Raw genomic sequence first — 22,601 nt, forward strand, 5'->3', positions numbered from 1 at the left:
CCTGAAACCTGGGCAGTAATGTCGGCTCTGGGCCTAAGAGGTCAGCAATTCAACTGCTCCCCCCAAAAACCTGCCTCTCTTAAATAGAAAGCAGCCCATATATTTAGAGAATGGAGTGAAATTCTCCAGCTTGAAAGTTTCTTCTTTTTCAGAAGAACTAGAAAAAAAGGGTGTATTGCTGATATGAGCAAGCTATTCAGAACACCCTTCCATCTGGAAAGTTTCTGGCATTTTGTGACTAGGCATTGTATTGCTGCAATGAGCTGCCCAGTAATCACAGAGGACGACTTATTTCCCACCAGAGTGAAAAGGAAGGATTAGTTCTGGTAAGTTCTCTGACGAATTTCAGCCCCTGTTAACTGCAGTGGCATCGGCTTCTCTACATCGCTATCAAATTCGAAGGAAACTCAGGAAAAGGGAAAACAAAGCCTACTTGGTTATTCTATTTGAGCAGCATCTACCTTTCACAGAACAAATGCTATTTTTTTTTTAATTTCGATGACATTCAAAAAGTTGTAACTGAGAAAGAAAAACATGAAATTTATTTGAGAAGAAGTCTATAAAGAAATCTCCACATTTACAACACTTTTCTCAATACACAAGATAAATTCTGGGATGAAAAGTTTTTAGAACTCTATAGTCTTTGAATAGCCTCAGATAATAAATTAAACACAAGCAAAGATTAGCAGCAGTGTGAGAGTAGCAGCATTAGTAAGATAGAACATGAAAACAAAGAATCGCACACGAGAAAGAAGGTAGGAACAGCTGTGACACAAGGGAAATGATGCAGCGGATACAAGGGGCTTCGTCAGTGAAGGGAGTTCAAGCCGTCCATAAACAAGCAGAATAACCATGCAGCCCTCCATCTGCTTTGACATGAAGGGATGAGTAAGAATCAAATAATTACTGGGCATCTTTCTAGAGTCTTTACTTGTATTATCTTAGATTCCTTTTTAATCCTGAAGTCAAAGAAATTAATTAACTTACCAAAGATCACAAAATGAGTATTTGATCCCAGGTCTGCATCACTCCAAAATTCACACTTTTCCATTATATCAGGATGTTGCTTAGAAAATATTTCACATGAATTAATTCCTCAATGAAATAAACATTTAAAAAACTACACTAATTTTATTTTCTTAAGCAACCTTCTAGTAATGCACAGCCCATCAGACCTCTGCCTTTCTTTGCTACCTTTTTCTGGGAAGTACCTATGCTGCAGGGTAAGTAGTTGCCAGGTTGCTGAAGACTTGCTCTAAGACTTCACACTTAATAGAAATGGGTAATCTCCCTCTGGATTGACAAATTACATCAGAAGGTGGATAATCAAAGTACTCAGACCTGAAGCTCTATCCTGCCTATTTGGCTATTATTTTTTCCTGTAAAATACAGCATCCTAGCCATAACAGATGGAGTAAAGAATGAGAAGGAACCTGCAAGAGACTACAGAAAAGGATCAGGATCTTCAACTCCCAAAATACCAAACCCTGACTCCCGTCTCCCAAAGGACATGCATATGATCCTGTTAAATGAAACAGGTCTTCTTCCTAAATCCACTGGCAGGTGATTAAAACTGCACCTTCTGGAATCAGACACACTAAAGCTCCTCCATGATTGCTAATCACGACCTTGGGCTAAATAACTAACCTCTCTAAGCCTGTTTCCACAGACATAAAACAAAGAAATCATTCTAGTCAGTCACGTAAATTCTATAAACGTTAAACTGTAAGTGCAGAGATCATGAGTGCTTCTTAAATGTTAGCTCTGCGTCATCATTCTCGTCATCAACATCTTTGTGATGACACAGAAGTGTGTGAGGTCACTGGAGGGGTTTTGTAAACCTTCATGGGGCCAATACCAATTTCAGTACTGGAGCATCTTAGAGGAGATTTCAGAAGTGAGCAGCAGAGAGAGAACTGGCAAGGCCTGAAAGGACTGAAAAAGAAGCAAGCAGAAATTTCATGGGGAAAGAATCTGTATAGCTTAAAAAACAAAACAAAACAAATATATATATATATATATATATATATATATATATATATATATATATATATATATATGGAAAAGAGATTCAGAGTGAAATACTCTCTCATGCAGTAAAACAAACTACTCATTTTTCTATTACCATGATGGGGACGCCAATGTCAGGCCACAGGAGGTCCTCTGACGGCAGCTTGGGAGAATTCCACACCACCACCACCTTGTTCAGGTAAGGGAGGCCATTCAGCCTCTCTAAAGAGTTCATGAGCACTTCCTCGCGCTCATAAGTCAACATCACCACCGTGAACTGCTCTCGGGGAACATTGCCTCCAAGCGCCGCCTGAAACTCCTTGCCAGAACCCCCAGCTCCACCACCAATAGGCCGAAATCCAGTCCCTGAGCCCAAGAATTTGGCCTCTGAGGGCAACACAGGGTCAAACGGTGTGTGGGGGAAGAGATGGAAAGGCCCTGGCGCAGAGTTCCAGCTGCGGTAGAAGTCAGTGACGGTCAAGGTGAAGTTGCGGAGGTATCTGGGGGAGGCGTAGGGCGGCTCAGTTTCCACTGGCCCCAGGTCCAGGTCCCCGTTGTCCGCCATGTTGGGGTCCGTCCCAGCTGCCTTGCCTGAGCGATGGGGGATCTCAGCTGCTGCCTCCTCCCGGATGGGAGCAGCTGGGATCTGTATGCGAGTCCTAATCATGGCCAGCACGGTGTTGAAAATACTGTCAGCAGTCGAGAAGTAAGTCTCCCAGAGGAAGCGGCCTTGCCGCCTCATAGCCAGCAGGTCACTGTCCGAGAGGCTCCGTAACAGGAAGTGGACCTCGGTCACTCGTGGCTTGGGCACCACCAGGGCTGCTTCACTCCACTGCAGCATGTCCTGGTAGGGAAGCTGTACCTGCTCCCCCAGCACAACTGGGACGGCCCCAACTTCCAAGGCTTCAAAGAGCCGGGTGGCACACCCAGAGGAAATAACCAAGTGAGGGTCCCCAGGAGTGATGATGAGGGCAAAGGTGGAAAGCTTCAGCAATTCTAAGCGGTCTTCTCGCTCCCCACACAGAGCCCACTCAGTAGGCAGACTGGGTTTGGGCTGGTTTTTGCAGGTAAATTCTACCAGGACCTGATCCAGTTTGCTATCCTGCACAGCCTTGAGGGTGGCAATGATCCGATCATCGTAGTCAGCTGGAGGGTCACCCTCCATCTCCTCCTCAAAGGAGCGGGCCTCCTGCAGGCTGGATCTCAGAGACTCAATCTTCTCACCCTGGAAGGTGAAGAGATATCTCCGCTTCACAGGCACCTGTGGCGGGATTTCCATGAAGTTGGGCTCTGACATGGCATGGACTAGCGGTGACACCACCAAGTCAAAGCCGGGTCTGTACTGCGCAGCATAGAAAGTGGACTGGGCCACCATGGCACGGCCCGTACTGACATTGTACAGCAAATTCTGTGTGTCTGACTTCCGGGACAGATTGATGATGACGTGGTTGTGTCCATCTGTCCGCCAGTGCGGCAGAGAGGACAGCTGCTTCTCAAGGTCAGCAGGCCGCAGCACGACCGGCTCCTGCATCTCTCCTACTAAGATCACATAAAGGCAGGCAATGTCCGCGTTGTCTGTAACATAAACGTTAGCTCGTGCTGTAGCCTGAAAAGCCTGCTTGACCAAGGGGTCCAGGTAGCTGCCAAAGGCAAACTGGTCGCTGTCATAAACATAGACTGGGAAGCCAGAGGTGAGAGGGCAACGAGAATAATCGAAACAGTTGTGCAGCCGGCAGCCCCGCAGGACCTTGGGGGGAGGAAGGCCGGCATCGTCCTTCTCCGGGAGCAGCCGGATGGGCAGAGAAAGTTTGGGCTGATTCTGGGCCATCAGCTCTTTGTAAGAGTGCTCGGTCTGGCTGATGACATTCTTGAGCTGCAGCAGGTCCTGCTTGGCATTCTCAATGCTCTTCTTACAGGCTTCGATCTTCAGATTGAGCTTGGCGATCTCACTGTTGAGCTCTTGCCTCTTGGCCTCCAGCTGCAAGAGCTCTTCACTTACAGACTCGCGGATTCGGCAGAGATCCAGCACGTGCTTCACCTCGCACAGCTCGTTACCGGCACGCGGGCCGAAAATCCGCTTGCCGGCCTCATCAGCCTCATCCAGGGTGGTGAGGTAATAGTGAGCAATGAGGGGGAAGAACACCAGGATGATGAAGAGAGTGAAGCTGAGCCACGTGAGCCGGATCCGGTTGGACCACCGCAACATGCACGTCTGACCTCCGTTGCCCACGCCCCCATTCCGCAACATGGTATAGCCCGTCATGAGTTCCTCTGTGGCTCTGGCCCCTCTGGTCACGTTGGGTCACTCGCCATAACCATGAGTTTCTATCAAACAAAACTCAATCTCTTCTCACTCCCACGTTTCCCACAGTTAGTGTGCTCCCTGGACAAGGCACCAGATAAAACGGAAATTTCATCTTCCTCAGCTGTGATTGAAATGGTCTCTGACCCTATTCCAGCAGATTTTAAGTTCTGGCTGTTGACCAAAGAACATGTCCTTAATCTTTAACAAACGGTAAAAGGGACCACATAGTGGATGAGATGGAAGGCAGGAGGTCCCTGATGCTGGAACCCAGGAAAAATATCCTGGAATCAGACAGACTCTGTCAACTGCCATAGCTCTGGTTCCTTGGTTTTGCTGACCAACACATATGCATAGTTCTCATTCACAGCTATAAAGTAGTTGGTCAGAACAGAAATAAATGCCAATCTCTCATCGATGTCACTGCCAACAATCAGGCCTGCAAAAGAAAGAGAACCAAGTCAGCCTTGAAGAGGTTATGTTCTACAACCCTGCCCTCCCTCAGTAACTTTCATCTTGTAAGATGGAACAATGGCTGGATCATTGGTGTGTATCTTGCAGAACATTTTAAGTCCAATGTAGGTTTTGTTTGGTATGGATATTTTACTTGTGGTTAGGAAGAAATGGATAAGGTAAGTGTCCAAAAACAGCTTCAGTGTTTAGAACACACACACCTTCCTAACTGAGTGGATACAGAGCAGTATTAGAGCCATATAAAATGATGGTCAACCACACTCAACAGAGGGCAAAATGTTCATGACAATTTGTTATTCTAGACTTAGGCATCATCATTAAATGAAGAGAAACACCCTCCAACCCACCCTTAGTAGCTATGTTCATTGCTAACATATAAGTTTTCTTTAGAACTATTAAAAAAAAAAAAAAAGCAAAAAACACTCCTGAGAAGCTCCATTTATTACATTCAGAGTTGAAAAGAGCTGAAGAGAACTCTTTTTGATCTTTACCCAGTGGTGGGGTCGGTAATCCAGAGATGAGATGTATTTCCCAGTTTGCTTCTCCTTTATCTTCTGTTAGCAGACATCATGTGCTCCTTCTTAAAATATAAATAGTAACTTGGTCTTTCAGAAAGAGCACTATATTTAGAAATGAGGGGCGTTATTTCTTATCCTTTGGAGAGATTTGCTATCAGCCCTTGGGCCCCAGTTTTCTAGTCTCCCGAAACAGAGATGAGCAGATAGAGACAGCAGCAATGTACTGTGTGGCTATGATGATAAAGGCTAGAGGATGTGAGGGTACTTCAGGCTAATAAATCTTGACACAACGTTCCCAGCCCTGCTCTCCTGCCACACTTGACTATCACAGGTCACAGCTTTCCAGCTGCCTTCCCCTTAAAGGCAACACGTCTGAGACGTGAGTTCATGACACTCTGCACCAAAGAACACTCCCAACTTCCTTCATTGGTTTCCTCGAAAAAGCACTTACCATACTCTTAACATGTCTAAGATATGCTAAGTGCAACTGTGGGAGAATCCAGAAAGTAAGATTATCCTTGACATCATGGAACTTCCTTTAGCCCAGAAAGATACAAACAAACCGCGAGGGCACGACTACGAGGCAGCGCAGTGAGCAGTGCTCCATGGATGCTCTACTATTAAATGAGTGACAGTCTCCTCTTCCTTTAAATAAAAAGGGATGACGATGTTACTGTAAGGCTTGATTAAGAATATCACAAGATAAGGACAACAAAAACCAAAAAACACCCACCATGAAAAAGCCTAAATCTGAATGACCTAAATTTGGATAATTAACAGGTGAACAAATATCCCACAGAAGGCAGGTCAGCACTTCTAAAGCATGATCCTCTGAATTCAAATGTTAAAATCTTTTTGTTTTCAAAAAACGTTCTGTGGACTTACAATCAAATCATAACAAAGAAAGAATGGAGTGGAGGAAAAAAGAAGGCAGAATCCAGGCAACTCAGCTGACTCATTCCCTCCTTACCATATGGTTCAGGGTCCTTCCTTTCTCTGACTCATGTAACATTAGACTCCAGTATATAATTTCTTGAAATAGTGAACTCCGGGGCTTGCTTTCCTGACAGAATTCTTGATCTGCTAACCAAACTCATCTGAGGGCTTGAAACCAGCTATGTTCCTGGAAAGCTGTAATGGTAAATGACTCAAGTCAAAAATCCAGGAGATAAGCTGAGAAGTTACTTGGGGCTCAGAGTTCCAATTCAGAATTCTGTACATACTCTTGCTTCCCACTTCACCTTCTCCCTCCTAACACACACCCCAACGTACCCACACCCTCTATAAGCGCCTCTTCTTTGCCTCCTCTTGAACATTCCTCACAATGGCAAACCCTTTCATCATCAGTAGCAACATCACCTGTGATCAGGACCTTACTTTCAAGTTTGTTGATACAACAACCATCCTACTGACTCGACTTTTCTTCTTTTAAAACTAAAACAGTCTGATATTGAAACTTCCCATCATGGATTTGGTGTATTTCTCTGTTTATTCAGATCTTGTTCAATGCCTTTTAATAAGGTCAATGCCTTTCAAAAAGGTTGTATAATTTTCTTCATAAAAAAAAAAAACTAAACGGAACTAAAGTAAAACACTCAATGGAAGAGAGAAAGAAAACAGAAGGGAGGAAACAAGGGAATAAATAGCTGGTTCTACTTGGGCTGCTGTTCTGCGTTACATTCAAAAGGTATGAAGGGAAATCGGCGAGACGCATAGAAGCTAGACACTTTCCAGATGCTCCCAAAATAAACCTTCAACTGACTTTTCAACATGACTGGGGGAGGGGGGAGGGGGGAGAATTTGGTTTATTTTTTTCAGAGGAGGTACTGGGGATTGAACCCAGGACCTCATGCACGGCAAGCATGCGCTGTACCACTGAGCTCTACCCTCCCCCCAACATTTTAAACAATTATGATGACAGCTAACATTTGTTAAATATTTACTGTGTGCCTCTTATATCCCTTAACATACTTAATCTTCACAACAATCCTATGAAGTAGGTACTACTATTATTCCCATTTTGTACGTGAGAAACCAAAGCACAGAGGTTACGTAATTTGCCCAAGGTCATCCATATCGAGTAAAACTTGGATTCAAATCAAAGTTACTCTAACTCTAAGGCCCATTCTCTTGATGTCTTAACCATTATGGTAAACTGCCCGTGATGTTAACTCAAGGAATACAAGGCACATGTACATAATTACACACATAAATTATTTTTAAATTACCCATATTACTACTGCTGCACTGTAATCATGGATAATGATTAATTATAATTAAAACACATAGTAACACTACTCCAGAACCTAAAGTCAACCCTATATTCATATTTCTTTATCTGCTAAATAAAACAAGAAAACAATATACTCAGAGCAAATGACCTACCAGTGCATCTGTGTGTGGAGTAGTGTTTCCTCTTCTTTTAAGTCAAAACCGGCCCACCAAGCAGGCAAAATTCTATCCCAGCCCAGGTGCAGGTTCCACAGAACCGTCTGCAGTGCTGCTGTGACTGTCACTGCCACAAGACCTTCAAACTAGGTAACGACAGTTCTGTGCAGAGTATCATTTCAGGAAGGTTGTTGAAAGCAATACTTCAGAGATTTTGTTTTGCTTTTAAACACTGTAACGACCCCAAAGAACGTAATTTCCTCATTCTCTGCTAAGCACAGGCATGGCAAGCAGCCTGTCATCAAGGCAGTACCCAGTTCAAAAATCAGCAGGTATGTTACTAAGCTAAACAAATTAAACTAACAAAAACAGATTTCCCAATACTACTACCACTGTGAAGACTCTGACTTCTCTCTTCTACGTTCATAATAACAAGAGGCACTTTCTAGGGAAGTTAACTGTAGATAAAGAATGACTTGTAAAAACTGAATGTAGGCAATTCACAAGTTACAGGAGAGGAAGGCCATGTGCTTTTCACAATACAACCACCACAGTTTATTTACTGGATAAATTTAACCCGGATGTAAAATAAGGGAAATAGAAAGTTGTCAGCAATTAAAAACCAAAATCAGGTAAGAAATACTGGTTGTGCACTGACATACTGGGTCAAGATTATGATACAATCAGGGAGAACCCACAGAGCTGAGCCACCATTATTACAGCATCAGAACAGACTTCTAAGTCCAAAGATGTTCCACAAACGCCACTAGCAGACAAATCACAATATACACAAAAGGAACTCACCCATAAGTAATAGCATTCCTTCCACAGCTCAACCGTATATACAGGTATTAAACTAAGAGTCTTGATTAACTCAGGTCACAATATTGCTGCGTTTAGTCAGCAATACACCTGAATCCAGAAGTCCCAACTCCCAGGGTAAGTTCTCAATCTGAAAATTATGCCGTTTCCTACATCTGTTTCCCTTCCCACCAGTTTGATAATATCCCACAAACCAAAATAATATGGTCTTATTTTTTAACTAGGGTTACAAATCAGATGCACAAATACCTAAGAATGTTTACACACAATAAACCAAGGCCCATTCAGTATTAACCAAATCAGAATCCCAAGAATGGGGCCCAAGCTCCTGCAGTTTGACAAAGGTCCCAGGTGACTTAAATGCAGAGCACATAATTCTGGGGGGAAAGGTACAGCTCAAGTGGTAGAGCGCATGCTCATCACCCAAGAGGCCCCAGGTTCAATCCCCAGCACCTCCTCCAAGCGGAAGTCAGTGACGAAACCTAACTACCTCCCATCATAAAAAAAATAAAATAAATACAAGCAGAGCACACAATTCTAACTCAAAACTTGGCTTAACAAAGAACTGGTGACAAGTCTCATTCAGATTGATGACATCTCAATCAAGGGAATCACAGACAACTAAGGAAGTCAAAGAGCAATATGCCTTATTCACGTAGAAAGTCTACATCATAGACTTTTGGAAGATGCGAGGGGTAGGGGAACCTTTCACATGTTACAACTATATTTATATTTAGAATGTACTATAGAGAACACACTTTACACATACCATCTCATCTCATCCTTAAATCAGCCATCTGGGGGCTAGGCTTGTTATTTCTACTTTGCAGAAAAAGTAGTGTGAATCCCTGAGGTTAGGTAACTTGTTTAAGGCCACACAGCAAGAAGCTGAGGAGCCCAGACATAAACCCAGGTGTCTGACCTGTACCCTGCTACCCACCTGTTTACTATTTGTTTACTTCAAAGATTCATTTTGTCTTCATTCTCTTTATAATAAGTATGTATTACTTTTGTGATTAAGAAAAATACTATCAAATGATTACAAATCAATAAAAGTTAAAAAAACAAACAAAAAAAGACAAAAAAAGAAAAAGAAAGTCAAAACCTCAACACAATTCCTTCATAAATGCCAGTAGAAATGCAAGTATAAAGTAGATATTTGCGAGAACCATTTTGTGCAAAATTAAACTATAGATTCTCTATTATTCTTTATCACTTCCTTAATATAAAAGAAACGAATACATTGACAACAAAAAGAAGAAAAAAGAAAAATATTATCTTTTTGCAGTTCCTTTCAAAGTACACCACACTAAAAAAATTTCTTTTAAACAAAGGAAAATAAGGAAAAAATAAAGTACACCACACTAGATTTTTCCATAAATAATGCTGACAATTAGCTTTTTGGAAAAAAATAAAGCTGAATTCCTAAACCAAATCCCAAAATAAGTCCCAGACAGATTCAGGATGTAGCTGTAATAAATGAAACCATAAAAAGAACAAAAAGAAAACATAAATGTAATTTCACTTCAAGATAAGTACAGCCACTTTTATAGGAATCCAAGCAGAAGCAGAATCCACAAAAGAAAAGTTCAACAAATTTGACTACATAAGAATCCCAGGCTTCTATATATTTATAAGGAAAAAAAAGCTGAGATTCAGTGAAAAGACTGGGGGAAGCATCAACAACACAGCATTAGTAGTAGAAGTAAAGGCAAGATAACAGCGATCAAAGGAAATAAACAGGAAACTTCACAAAAAGAAAGGGCCCAAGGGCTAAACATTTAAAAATGTTTAGTCACTCCAGAAATCAAAGGTAGATTTTAAACAAGACACAGTGACACTTCCCACCTACAAATTAGCAAAGAACTGTAAAACCACAGCACCTGGGGCTAGCCCGGATCGAGGGCAGCATCCTCACACTCGGGCGCTGGGAGGGAGCACAGACAGCCCTCCCTGAGCACAGTCTGGCCTCGAGTAATAAAAGCCCTGGAACGGTGCCGAGGCCCTGACCCTACAATTCCACTTCCAGAAATTATTCTTAGGAAAGAATCATGAATGAGAAAAAAGATTTAATTTCAAGAATGTCCACCCTAAACCATTACAAAGTATACCACTCACTATAATAAAGTACAGTACATCTCTGTCCTGCAGGCAGCTACAGTGACAGGTCTTCATACGTTGTATTAGCAGGAAAGTAAACTGAAAAGTAATTTGCCATGTGTAACAAAGTCTTTAAAATATTTGGACCTTTGAGTCAGCAAGTTCACTTTCTAGGAATGCATTCTATGTGAAGATTTGTATTATAAAGATGTAATCATCACAGCATTCTTTATAATAGCGAGATATATATACATATACACATATAAATATAAATAAATGGCCAAGATTAGGAGGAAGGTTATATAGAAAGTATGATAAAACCCATGTCATTGATATAATTACCATGTTATCAATAAGCTTTTCTATCATTTTAAATAAAATGGGAAAATGTTCACAATATGATGTTAAGTGGAAAAATACAGATTCCACTGTATGAAAGGAGGTGGTGTAAAAACAGGTTTGTTAAAATAAGGTCTTTGGGTGGATTTTGCTAAAGAACCTTTCCAGAACAGTCAGCTTGATGTGCAAGTGCCTGGAGCGTAAACTAATTTCTCTAGGGGCTTCCATTTCTCAAGAAAATAGGATTTTCACTTGATGCTACGGAGGCATATAATTGATATCATTAACGCTCCAGGCCTCCCTAAAACAGACAAAACTGAAGTAGAAGTTTGCTAAACCATACATAAATCAGCTTTATCACTCAGGCATCCAACTTCAACTTTCATGGGTGAATTGAACCGGAGACTCCAACTCTGTCGTCCCTTTACTGCTATCAGCTGTCTGATTCATCAGACCCCCTAACTTCACAACTCTTTGTCCTTCCTGACTCATGTGCTCCTCAGCCTTCTTGAATCCCTAAATGAAAGGGGTAGACTATAGGACCTCAAAGATCCTTTTAGACTCTAGGACCCCCACTGACTTGTAATTGCCTTGCAGACAAAAAGCACATAAATACCGGTTTTCCTGGGGGGAAAATATTACCAACATATCAACTCAAGTAGCAAGGTTATTCCCAAGACCGCCTTTTGTTTACCTCCAAAATTTCAAGCATAATGTTTTCTTTCAAGACCTCCCCCCTTAATTTTCCACTGAAATCATTAATAATAGTTTAGGATCCTCACCATTATAAGCCACAATGCATTTATACTGTACAGCTCTGCTTCAGAAATAAAGGAAGTCATGGTGGGAAGAGAAAGTCAAGGTTGGAAAATAAACCCAGAATACAAAAAGATGTTTTCAGTCTGGAATATCTAAGCAGATAACATTTTAAAGAAAAAAAGGCAGAGTTAAGCACTTAAGAGCCCAAAACTACGTGGAAATGATTCAGTTTAATAACAGTGCACACACGCACAGAATTGTGATTTCAGTTAACTATAATTTCAGTGAGTCAAGAATGTGATTGATTAGGAAAAAAACACTGTCACCTGTTTTTCTGTTGTTATCTTTTAAATAAAGTATAGTGTCAAAAACAGAAGAGTGAAAGTTACTCCCTACTTGGTACTGACAGGGGACACTGTAAACTGAGTATGCTGTGCTGAGCGCCACAGTTTTAGAGGGACATTAACAAAGTAAATGGGGGGCAGAGGACTGAGAAGTCCGTGAGGGGACCTGAAACTGTCAAAGAAGCACCTGAAGGAAACTGCCATCAAGAGTCCGTGGAGTAGAAGGCCAGGAAGCGTGCGGGAATCCCCACGACTACGGAGGCCCTGAGAGTCAAGTGAACGAGGGAAGCTGGTGGCAGAGACTTTAGCAAAACAGAGAGTACACACATCAGCTAAGGGAGATGACTACCATCAGGGCTCTGTATCACCCAAGCCTCTAATTTCTTCGCAAGAAAAGGTAGAAATGAGCGATTTTTTTTATGTGAAATCTCCCCATTTCTAAAAGTTGGCTCCCAATGCAAGTCTTTGTGTAAGCTGGGTGGCCAAATGGTATGTACACAGGCCCTGAGGGATCCCCATGTCTGGGGAAAGGACAGCCACCCCCTAGCATTGGCACAACTGTCACAGGGAAAAGGAGCAGACCTGTTCTACACAGCTCTAAAAGGTGACGCTAACAGGGAGGCAAACTGCAGCTCAATGAGGAAGTGTCCTAAAAACTGGTCTGCAAATTAGAATGGGCTGCCCAGTGAGGGTCACCTCATTGTAAGTATTCAAGCAGGGGCAGGTCAGCAAGCATTACTAGCCAACTGCCTCCTACCATATCTGGTCAAATAACTAAATCTCCCCCTCCAAGTCTCAGTTTTCTTTCCTACCTTTCTTTCCCCTCAAGAAGAGGAATATTGTAACATGTAGCCTCCTACATCTCAGAGTTACCCTAAAGATCAAAATCTACATAAGGAAAAAAATATTTGAAGGTACTATAGGGTCTCAAAGAACTACAGAAATTTAAAACATTATTGTAATCTACCATCATAATGTACTTACGTATCTTATTTCTCTTACTATAAAGGCTAATAGAAGATTCCAAAGCCAATGAATTTTTTTATTCCTCCCTCAAAGTATCAAACATTTGTTGAAAAAAATGTTTAAAAGGAAGTTGGAGAAGAGGGTTAAATGATGACAATACAAGAGGATAAGATAACAGTCAACAAAGTGAACACCCAGGACATTAATCATTAACATCACCAATCAGTCTAACACAAGAGCAATGACACATGGGTGCAGGGTGATCCTCTAGGACAGGCACCGGCAGACCACAGCCAGCTGCCTGGTCTGTAAATACAGTCGCACTGGATTACAGCAGGCCCATTGGGATGCAGGCTGTATGCAGGTGTTACCTACATACATACCACGTATATGTACTACATACACACGCTGCTCTCCTCCACAACAGCAGGACCGAATGCTGCAGGGCCTGGAATACTTACCACGTTTGCCCACTTTTCTGTTAAAAGTACTCTCGGGTTACAAATCGTCGAAGTGGCTGAATATTGAGACTTAGAGCTCCATCCCTGGGATTTTTATGGGTCATTTCGGTGTATGTGAGCAAAATCTTACACTACACACTATGGCCTAAGTGCAGAGGAGGTAAATACATCACTAAATGAGGCTGCCACAGTCCTCTTATATACCAAAGATTATAAAATTTTTAATCCTGCTTCTCTTCCACCAAGTGATATCACCAAAGAGAGCTGAAAAACTCCAGGTGTACAAGGAGTGTGGGACTGGTTCAGGCAGGGGATCACACTTACCAGTGAGCCTCTCCCTGTCCCTCTTTAGTTCTCAACCTCCGTCTGCCTGAGCTCCGCTATTTTCATGGAAGCTACAAAGGCATGAAAAATCCTTTCTTTCTTCTTAGTTACTCTATCATTACAGAGTTTTCGAAAGAAACAGCTACCAAAAATTAAGAGGAAACAAAAACAAGATGGAGATAAATGTTAGAAGTGTTCTGAGCTAAACTTAACATCCAGCAGAAATTAGTGCACAGTTTGATGACTTTATGAAAGGTTCATATTCCTCGCCTCACTCTGAAGTAACTGTATGCAGACATTCAAATCTCTACCAACGGCAGATTTGGAGAGATCTTTTTTTTTTTTCTAATACCTGACTCTACTTCTGCATCAGGCAATATTTCCAACCCTTCTCTAGGGAACCATTTACCAGTCTCTTAGATAAGGACCCCCACCCTGCACAAGCACAGGACCTGCGTGCCACAGCCTCATTCTAGCACCGCCCTTCAAGGACTTTTTGTTCAACAGCTAGTCTAAAGCCTTGAGGGAATGGACAGGTCCTTATCTAATCCCCATACATTCTTCTGATGGCTCCAAACCATCCTTTGAACCTCCCCTTCTATCCCAGAAGTCTATTTCTCAGGCTTAACTTTATCCTCTGACTCATTTCTCTCTACCCTGTTCACTGAAAGTCTTTTTAATCATAGATTAAAACTCTGGGGCCTAATCATAAAGAGATTCCAACTACATACCAAACATTTAATGCCAGGTTTTTTCCCCCTTAGTAAAGTAGGGGTGGGAGGATGAAGACACAGCATGTCAATCGTTTGTTTAGTAGATCTGAGCGCATCGGCCACATCTTCAAGTATTGAATAAATCATGTTTCAAGTATTCTGAAGATCCATGACTCTAACCCTCTTCCAGAAAGCACTGAAGCTAGTTTCCCTCACACTTAGGAGTACTTACAACTCCTCAGGCTCCCCACAGGCAGAAGATCAGGAAATTCCCACAGGATAAGGTATTTTTAACACACCAGGTAAGAGTTTAAGATAGGTTGTCTTTCACTATGAAATATTCAAGTCTCCCTGCTAAATAAGTTGAGAATGCTGAGCTTCACTCAAGACTGTCAGGACCTCCCAGGTTAGGATCCCAGGCACTCGATACAGTTATAATAACTGAATCAGAGCGCAAGTAAGTGTTGAGCAAAACGGGGGGAAATGCAGTCTCCGTGACTACTATACACAAAGATTTAAAAAAGAAAAGAAAAGAAAACGTGGGGAGCCAAGCCTTCAAAAATGAAGCTAAGTTGGAGAAAGAAAGTGAGGAGGAGAAATACTAGACTTCTTAAGTGTATCACATATGGGAAAGAAAAAAAAAATGGACACATGCTGTTCAGCCTGGCCGCCTCCTCCAAAGCAGTAGAACCAAGAGGACTTGATGAAGCCCCTTAGACTCTTGGGGGGAAAAAAAAAAAAGAAAAAGGCTGGTGGGAACCACCAAATGCAAGTCTTTGGAGAGCCACAATTACCTAAAAAGGTCCTGAACCACTGGCTCAACGTGAAGAGAAACCCCTATCTGCAGTCTGGCAGCCCTGCTCTATCTCTAAAGGGCTCCGGATTCGCACCGCACCCTGCCGCGCGGTCGGACAACTCGGCTAAGATTTCAGCAGTGTAGACAAGCACTCCGCGGCCCCTCTCCTGCCCAAGCAGGGCTAGGCCCATTGCCACAGAGCCTGGGCACAGGAGCCCTACATGCACAGAACAGCAGCACCTGGACCCTTGGGCCGGAAGTGGCTATTCTGACTGTAGGCTCATCGTGAAAGGAGGTGAACCTGTGAAAAGAGCCAGAGGAGGAGCAGCTGCAGTCGACTGGGTCTGAATGCAGCGCAAAGCAGATGTGGGAGTGAGTGCACGCAGAAAATGGGAGGGGGCAGTCCCGGCTGCCCCCTCGTCGACAGAAGATGCTCTACATAAGCAGCTGGACAAACACGGGGGGCAAGGGAAGGGAGGAGGGCTTCAGGGAGCAGAAGAGGCTGCACAGCTGAAGTGGAGCCCTCAGAAAAAAGGGGCGGAGGTGGGTGCAAGGTAACTGGGGGTACAGGGGGTGTGTGGGGGTGGGGAGGCCGCGTTTAGAGCCCCACAGGGAGCCGTTACCCCTCCTCGCTGGTGGCTACGGCCCTGGAGGTCCTTCTCAGGCCCCCGAGTCGTCTGGGAAGGCCTACTCCGAGGCTGCACGCCCCCGCCGAGCCGGGCAGCAGCCTCCCCCCGGCTCCCGCGGCCCCAGCGCGGCCGGACCTGGTCCCGCCCGGCGCCCGGCGCTCGCCGCCAGCCCCGGGGATCCCTACCACGAGCCGCTTCCGGGCCGCCGCTCCCGGGCCGCCGCTCCGGCTGCTCGGGGTTCCCGCCGCCGCCAGGCGTCCTACCGGCTTCCAGTTCAGGGACGAGCCGCCGCCGCCTGCGCGAGACGCGGGTTCCCAAGAGCCGCTCTCACCGCCTGCAGCCCGCCTTCCAGGCCGCGCCGGATCCTCCGCTCCCCCTACTGGCGGGCAACCATTTCCGACCAGCGCCGGCGGAACTTGCCGAAGTGCGCAGCGCCGGAAATGGCCGAACTCGGGCCTCGCGGGTAGAGGCGGGGTTGGGAGAGGGGCGTGGTTGGGAAAGGGGCGGGGCGGGCGGGGCGGGCGGGGCGGGGCGGGGCTTGGCTGCGTCTGCCACTTTGCGGGCCGAGCCCGAAGGGCCGCCCAGGCCCCGGGCTCCGGCTCGCCGGGGTCCCAGAGCAGCGGCGCCGGAGATTGTGGGACACGCCCGAGGGGAGGAAGCGCGCGCGCACCCGCCCGCCCCCCTGGGTCCTCAGACCCGCGTCTTGCTAGTGCCCCCCAACGTTTCCAAAAAAACCTCTCTGGGGGCTGCGGAGGCAGTGCTCCCGCCGGCTCCGGACTCCGACTCCAGAGCCTCAGCTGCTTGAAGCTGGCCCCGGGAACTAAAAATAAACCCATCCCAACAGAAAAGGCCGCCTTCAGCGAGCCGACAGGGCTCCGGCAATGGTCGGGAGCTGTGAACACTGAATATTTAACCACAAAGAAAAGGCCAGGCGGCGTGGATGCTTAGGGAAAAAAAGTCCCGGGCCTTTGCAAAAAAACAATAGCTTAGTCTAATCGCCTTGGCGTGTTCAACCAAAACTGGGAGGAAAAGACGATATGGTTTGAAATACTTCAGAGCCAACCGCTGTGAACCAAAAAGTGCACACAGTCTACGGTCCTAAGAGACCTGTGACTAATTCCACACTTGCAAAGTCAGGACAAGCCTTTTTGGATAATTGAAACGACGGGGGTGGGCGAAGGAACTCCACCAATCCTAAAAGACACACCTGATCATGATTGTTAACTCAGGAATGGGTTGAAACCATTCTTATAAATCTCTAGCTGCTACGTAATCTAAGATCCAATTTGCTTCAACTTTTTATAAAACATGTTTTTAATTTTCAAAGGGCAAGGCTTCTCCTCCAGGGTCCCTGCCAGGGAACGTAAACCCACCAGGACCGGGAGAAGCTGGGGAGGGCCAGGCAGGGGCTGGATCCTATCCCTGTGCCTGGGTGGTCTGTGCGTTAAACCCAGTGAGACGCTCCACGGCTGCCCTGTCTCATCCACACACCCTTTCCGGTGGAGCCCAGGGGCCGACAAAACACTTAAGATTGATTAGTTTCCCACAGGGGATAGTTTGGGCTAAGGATTCCATTTGTAAAACAAAACTTTTAAAACCCTAGCAACCTGGTTTCCAGAGCCCACTCTTTCTCCACACCCATCAGCCCCTTCTTTTTCTGATCCCCCTCTTCCTTCTCTCTTTCCTATGACATCTCCTTGCTCTCCCCCCCAACCCCCACACTCTTTTCTCTTCTTTTCACTTTATTACTATGAACAAACTTAAAAGTGTTACCACTAGCACAGATGCACAAAAACAACCCTTAACCTTCACCAGTTTTGTTGAGGGAAGTCAGAGAGGGTGAAGCAGAAGTCAAAATGCTTTAAAAATCAAAAGCATTCCAAGAAATGAAAATAGGGAAAACTGTTGCCCAAATATCATGGATAGCCTGAAGTTTTTAGCCAGTCTTTTTTTTTTTTTAAACAGTTCATCTTCTTGGCTCTTCTCCAGAGATCTGTGGCAGCAGGCACAAGTCTAGCAGTGTGGGAGGAGACACAAGAGAAGCCCAGAAGCCAGGGCTGGTTCATCACCAGGTGTTGGTTCATCTCGACATGGACAAGAGAGGACCTGTAGGTAGCTACTTCCTGGAGGACTCAGCCTAAATGTCTTCGCAGACATCTGAGTGATTTAACACATCACTACCCCTAACATTGACTTATTTGATACCAACAATAGTCAAGCTTTAGGGAGAAAAAGATACCCAACCAAAATTTGGCCTAACTTGACACCACTCGATCCCTGTGTGGCTGACCACTCACCTCCCTTGGATCTTGTAAACCCCTCCTCTCTCACTTCTTCCTCTCACAGGTCATATCTCTAGCTACCACTTGGGCTACTTTCTTTTCCTCTCCACACTCTTCCTAGCATCACCTCTACCTTGAAGCAGATCCCTCAGTGCCTCACCCCAATCCCTGTTTTCCAACTGTACTCCAGACATCATCACACTGTCATCATCCAATTAATACGTATTTTATGAATACTTAATTGTCAGGCAATAAGCTAAACCCTTTATAGGCACTGTCTCATTTAAATCCTTACAGGCAGGCATCAGCTTACAGAACTGACATGTAAAGAGGCTAAATAAATAAGGTGCCCAAGATCACAGAGTGAGGTGCCAAGTACAGATGGAACTCCAAGTCTTCCTAACTCCAGAGTCCAATATTCACCAGAACAATCAGGTCGTCTCACCAGGACCTTAAACACTGAACTGATTCTTATCCCTTCCTCCTATGCTCTCCTCAAATGCCCTTATTTATAACAGTGTGACCATTATCTTTCCTAATTCAGAAACTCAAAACCTAGCATCATCTTTAACTTCTCTCTTTACCCCTAAGTTAAATCAGTGTCCAAGACTAAAAGCCTTGACCTGGGGGATTGCTACCCTGCAGTCCCACACCTACTTCTAGGGTACACGTCCTCATGATTCCTCTCCTGGACTGTTGCCTTAAAATTGCAATTTCTGGCTCAGGAAATGCAATCACATTCACAGGTGCTCTTCTCAAGAAAGCAAGCCAAGGCAACAGGATACACCGTGAAGCTTGTCTTCATCCATCTCTCATACTGTGACCTTTTACAACATACGGTCTCCACTTTCGCATTTTGGAACTTAATCAAAATAGTTTTTGCATTGGTACTTAACAATCATATATGTAGCTCTTTATCCATTTCAAGGAGACAGAGAAGAGCAAAAACCAGGGTGCCTTTGGTACCAAATAGCAGGAGCCTAGGAGATTTCTCTCTAGAGCACAGTCATAGGGAATCAGCAGTGCCCAGTCCCTTTCTGGCTTTTCTATATTTTAAATTCCCAGAAAAGAGACATTATTGGCCTGGCTTGAGTCCCATGTCCACCCCTCAATCAATCAGGTTTGGCTAAGCAAGCAGGTCATCCTTGTCTAAATACAGCAGTTGGAGCCTCTTCTATAAATAGGGCTTGTTCCCAGAAAAGAAGGAGGCAAACACCATTCATTCATTTGTTCATCATTCCATCAATAAAAAGCTGAGCACCTATAAAATATATGCGAGGTTCTTTCATACACATGAAATGTTTGAAACATGACGCTGCTCTCATACCATGAACATCACAACATAAAAGATAAGAACCCACAAGATAAAGAGTATAGCAATATTCACCCATAAGAGACCATCAGTCCAATTCTATGTAACGCATAGAATTCACCACACCCTATATAAGCCTCTGGTCGTAAAAATAATCAGTAGTAACATATACATGTTCAACAAGCCAGTTCACAGTAACACCATCAGAACTAGACAGAAACAGAAAAAAAACAACCTAAATGGCCATCAGCGGTAGACTAGATAAACAAAGTATAGTGTGTTCATACAGTGAATACTTTCAGCAATGAGAGCAAAGGCTTTGCAAATATACACAGCAATATTGATGAATGCCTCAAATAAGATTAAGCAAAAGAAGCCAGACATGAAAAAGTAGATATGGTAGGATTCCACTTATAGAAAGTATAAAAATAGGGAAAACTAATGTACTCTTCAGGAAAAGTTACTGGAGGGGAGCAAAACAGGCTAGGTTGGCGATGGTCCTGCTCTGTTTCCTGAGCTGTGTGTGGTCACACAGGTGTGTTCAGTTTATCCAAATCCGTCCAGCTGTACACTTACCATATGTTACCTTTTCTGTATGTACATTAAATTTAAAAAGGTTTGAAAAATACATAATTAATGGTCAAGGCAAGGAGCCTTTAATCCCTTGAACACTGTTGCTATGATTATCCTAGAGATGCCAACGAGTGCTGCTCCCAACCCCCACCACCTTCTTAAAGACCTAAACCCCATCAGCCTTTGGAAAGAGCCACCATTCTCACTGCACGGCCTCCTCCTCTCCAGCCTCAGCTGACTGGACTTGCTCTCACCTGGAATCTTGGGCGGAGGGCACTGTGGAGCTGGGTCAGGTGATGGGGAGTGCTTCATCTAATAAGTTGTCCAGATTCAGGGTAAAGAATTTCTGGACATCAGCATAGTGATAAGCCAAGAAAGCTGGTCTGCAGAAAACAGAGCCAACACACAGAAGGAAGCAAAGAAACACGTGGGAGATGGAGAGAGATGCTTCAGAGGTATCCATGAGGTTGCTCATGTAGCTTCACTATTACAAAAAACAAAACCTTACTTACTGAAGCAAATGTGAATAGGTTTCTGTTTGTGTCACATATTATCTCATTTAGTCGCAACAACAACCCTACACAGTAAGTGCCATTATGATTCTCATTTCTCAGATGAGAAGACTAAAGCCGGAAGAGGTTAAGTGACTTGTCCAAATCACATGCCTGGCAAGTGGTGGTGCCAGGATATGGACCCAAGCAGTCTGACCCCAGAGCCGAAATCTTAACTACACTGCAGTGCAAGGGAAATGCTGAAAACAGCAATGTGAACTGCATGTTGCATTAAGGGTTTAACGAAGGCATCTGATTCTGTTAAATAAGTTCAAATGTGGAAATGATGAAAAGATTTTAAAACTGGCTGTCTAAAGAAGTTGGTAAGCACTTCTTTCTTTCCAAAGGGGATTACAGTTTGAGTTGTAGATGTCTGAGAAAGATAAAATGCATATAGTGTGACAACGTATACTAAACAAGACTGTGTTCTTATGCCAGGAAATTGTTTATTTTAGAAACTTTGGCAAAACACTCTGGTAGGGGACCCCCACTGATTACCTAGTTTTCCTAAAATATGAATATCCAGGAGAAGAGGGGTTTAGTCCTACGGAAGGAGAAACTGATGATAAAAGTTACTTCAAGTCACAGGGAGGCGCCAGTGGTCACTTTCCAAGATGATAGCCAGACCCACAATCCATTCAGCAAGGCTTCTAGATCAATCACAACGCAGCCACTGGTGACCCCTGGCAACCTTCAAAAGGTATGATTCAGGCATTATCAGTGAGTTTAAGTCAGGTAAGAACTTGTTCTAGCCATAATGCTTTGATTTTAAAAGAAAGTGCTGACAACACTATCCAAGATCTTTTCTATATATAAATGATCGAGCAATTTTATGGCTTATATTTAGAACAATGCATGACAATTTCTAGATTAGAGTTCCAAGGTTACTCTTCTCTTTGGTCCATCAATGCCAAAAAGACAAAAGGTCATCTTCTGAGGCTCTGCCGGCAGCACTGTTCAGCCTGCTAAATGGCTCAGTCTGAGAGTCCTTGCTTTCGTGTTACCTTTTAAAAGAGCTGTTTTTCATCTGGCAAAAGGTGGAACAGTTTGAGTGGTTTGCAAATAATTTGTAGTGAGACCACTGAGTTAATACTGGCGCCAAGACAAAGCACGTATCATCATCAAAAAAGGATTTAACTCATCTCTGTCATGTCATAGTACTCACTACCTTGCATGTGGCTATGAAAAACAACTTCTGTACTAGGTTCACATCGGGAAGCTTAGCCTGAGGCAAACCTGTTATCTCCAGAAGACATGTAATCTGTAATGACCGATTAATAGTCTAAAAATTACTTATTATCCCTAAAACATAAGGTATCTGTCACTAAGTTCCCTTCTCCCCTCAAGAGCCCTCTCTCGTGAGTTTTTAATTCTCTGCTCACCATGTCAGCAGTGCTTTTTGTAGAGGCAGTCACACTGGACAATCAAGAGAGATCAAAATGCTATCAAAATGTCCTAAGCTTGCTCCTGGGAGTCCCAAATAATGATACAAATGTTCCCCAAGGCAAATATACAGGTACCTAACATTCGCCCTATATTAGGCCAGTGAGTAACAAAAATGTGCCCAGCTAGGCACAACATGCCACAACATGGCATGAATGACTAGTTGAAGAACTTAACATAATGAGAGCTATAACCAGAAAAAAGAAAAGTTAGGCAGAGCATTGACGGCTGAGTTCCAATGGCACAATTTGTATGCAGCCCTATGACTGCAGGATTGTCCTAATACCAAAAAGTGTCCCATAGAGTCAAAAAAAAAAATCAATTGCTCACTACTTTCACTTAAAAATGCTTCCTGTAAACAAGGCATTCCAAGTGAAAATTAGCAAAGTGTCGCAGAAGTACTCAGAGAACATCAATCAATGTCTTAACCAATTTGGCTGTAAAACCAAAATTGAAAGAGCAATTCCCACGGGTAATCTTGCTAAACTTTTAAAA

At 43.9% G+C, this 22,601-nt stretch overlaps 1 protein-coding gene and 1 non-coding gene across 5 annotated transcripts in view; both read right to left on the minus strand.

The window, feature by feature from the left end:
* Nucleotides 1–22,601, minus strand: part of EXTL3 (exostosin like glycosyltransferase 3) — an 88,208-nt gene that overhangs the window by 30,844 nt on the left and 34,763 nt on the right. Inside the window, exons 1-2 of one of the 4 annotated variants that reach the window (XM_032471024.1) lie at nt 16,209–16,341; nt 2,126–4,751 (exon numbers count right to left, since the gene is read on the minus strand). In XM_032471024.1, coding sequence (XP_032326915.1) covers nt 2,126–4,273 — 2,148 coding nt within the window. In that variant the 5' untranslated portion in view covers nt 4,274–4,751; nt 16,209–16,341. Of the gene's footprint in view, nt 1–2,125; nt 4,752–5,277; nt 5,367–16,130; nt 16,342–22,601 lie in introns of those variants that run through there. The other 3 variants (XM_032471023.1, XM_014556315.2, XM_014556313.2) reach the window with 3 other exon arrangements.
* Nucleotides 7,123–7,194, minus strand: TRNAG-GCC. The gene has a single exon. It is a non-coding gene; the product is annotated as a tRNA-Gly (tRNA).

Source organism: Camelus ferus, chromosome 31 (genome assembly GCF_009834535.1).
Source record: "Camelus ferus isolate YT-003-E chromosome 31, BCGSAC_Cfer_1.0, whole genome shotgun sequence".
NCBI lineage: Eukaryota > Metazoa > Chordata > Mammalia > Artiodactyla > Camelidae > Camelus > Camelus ferus.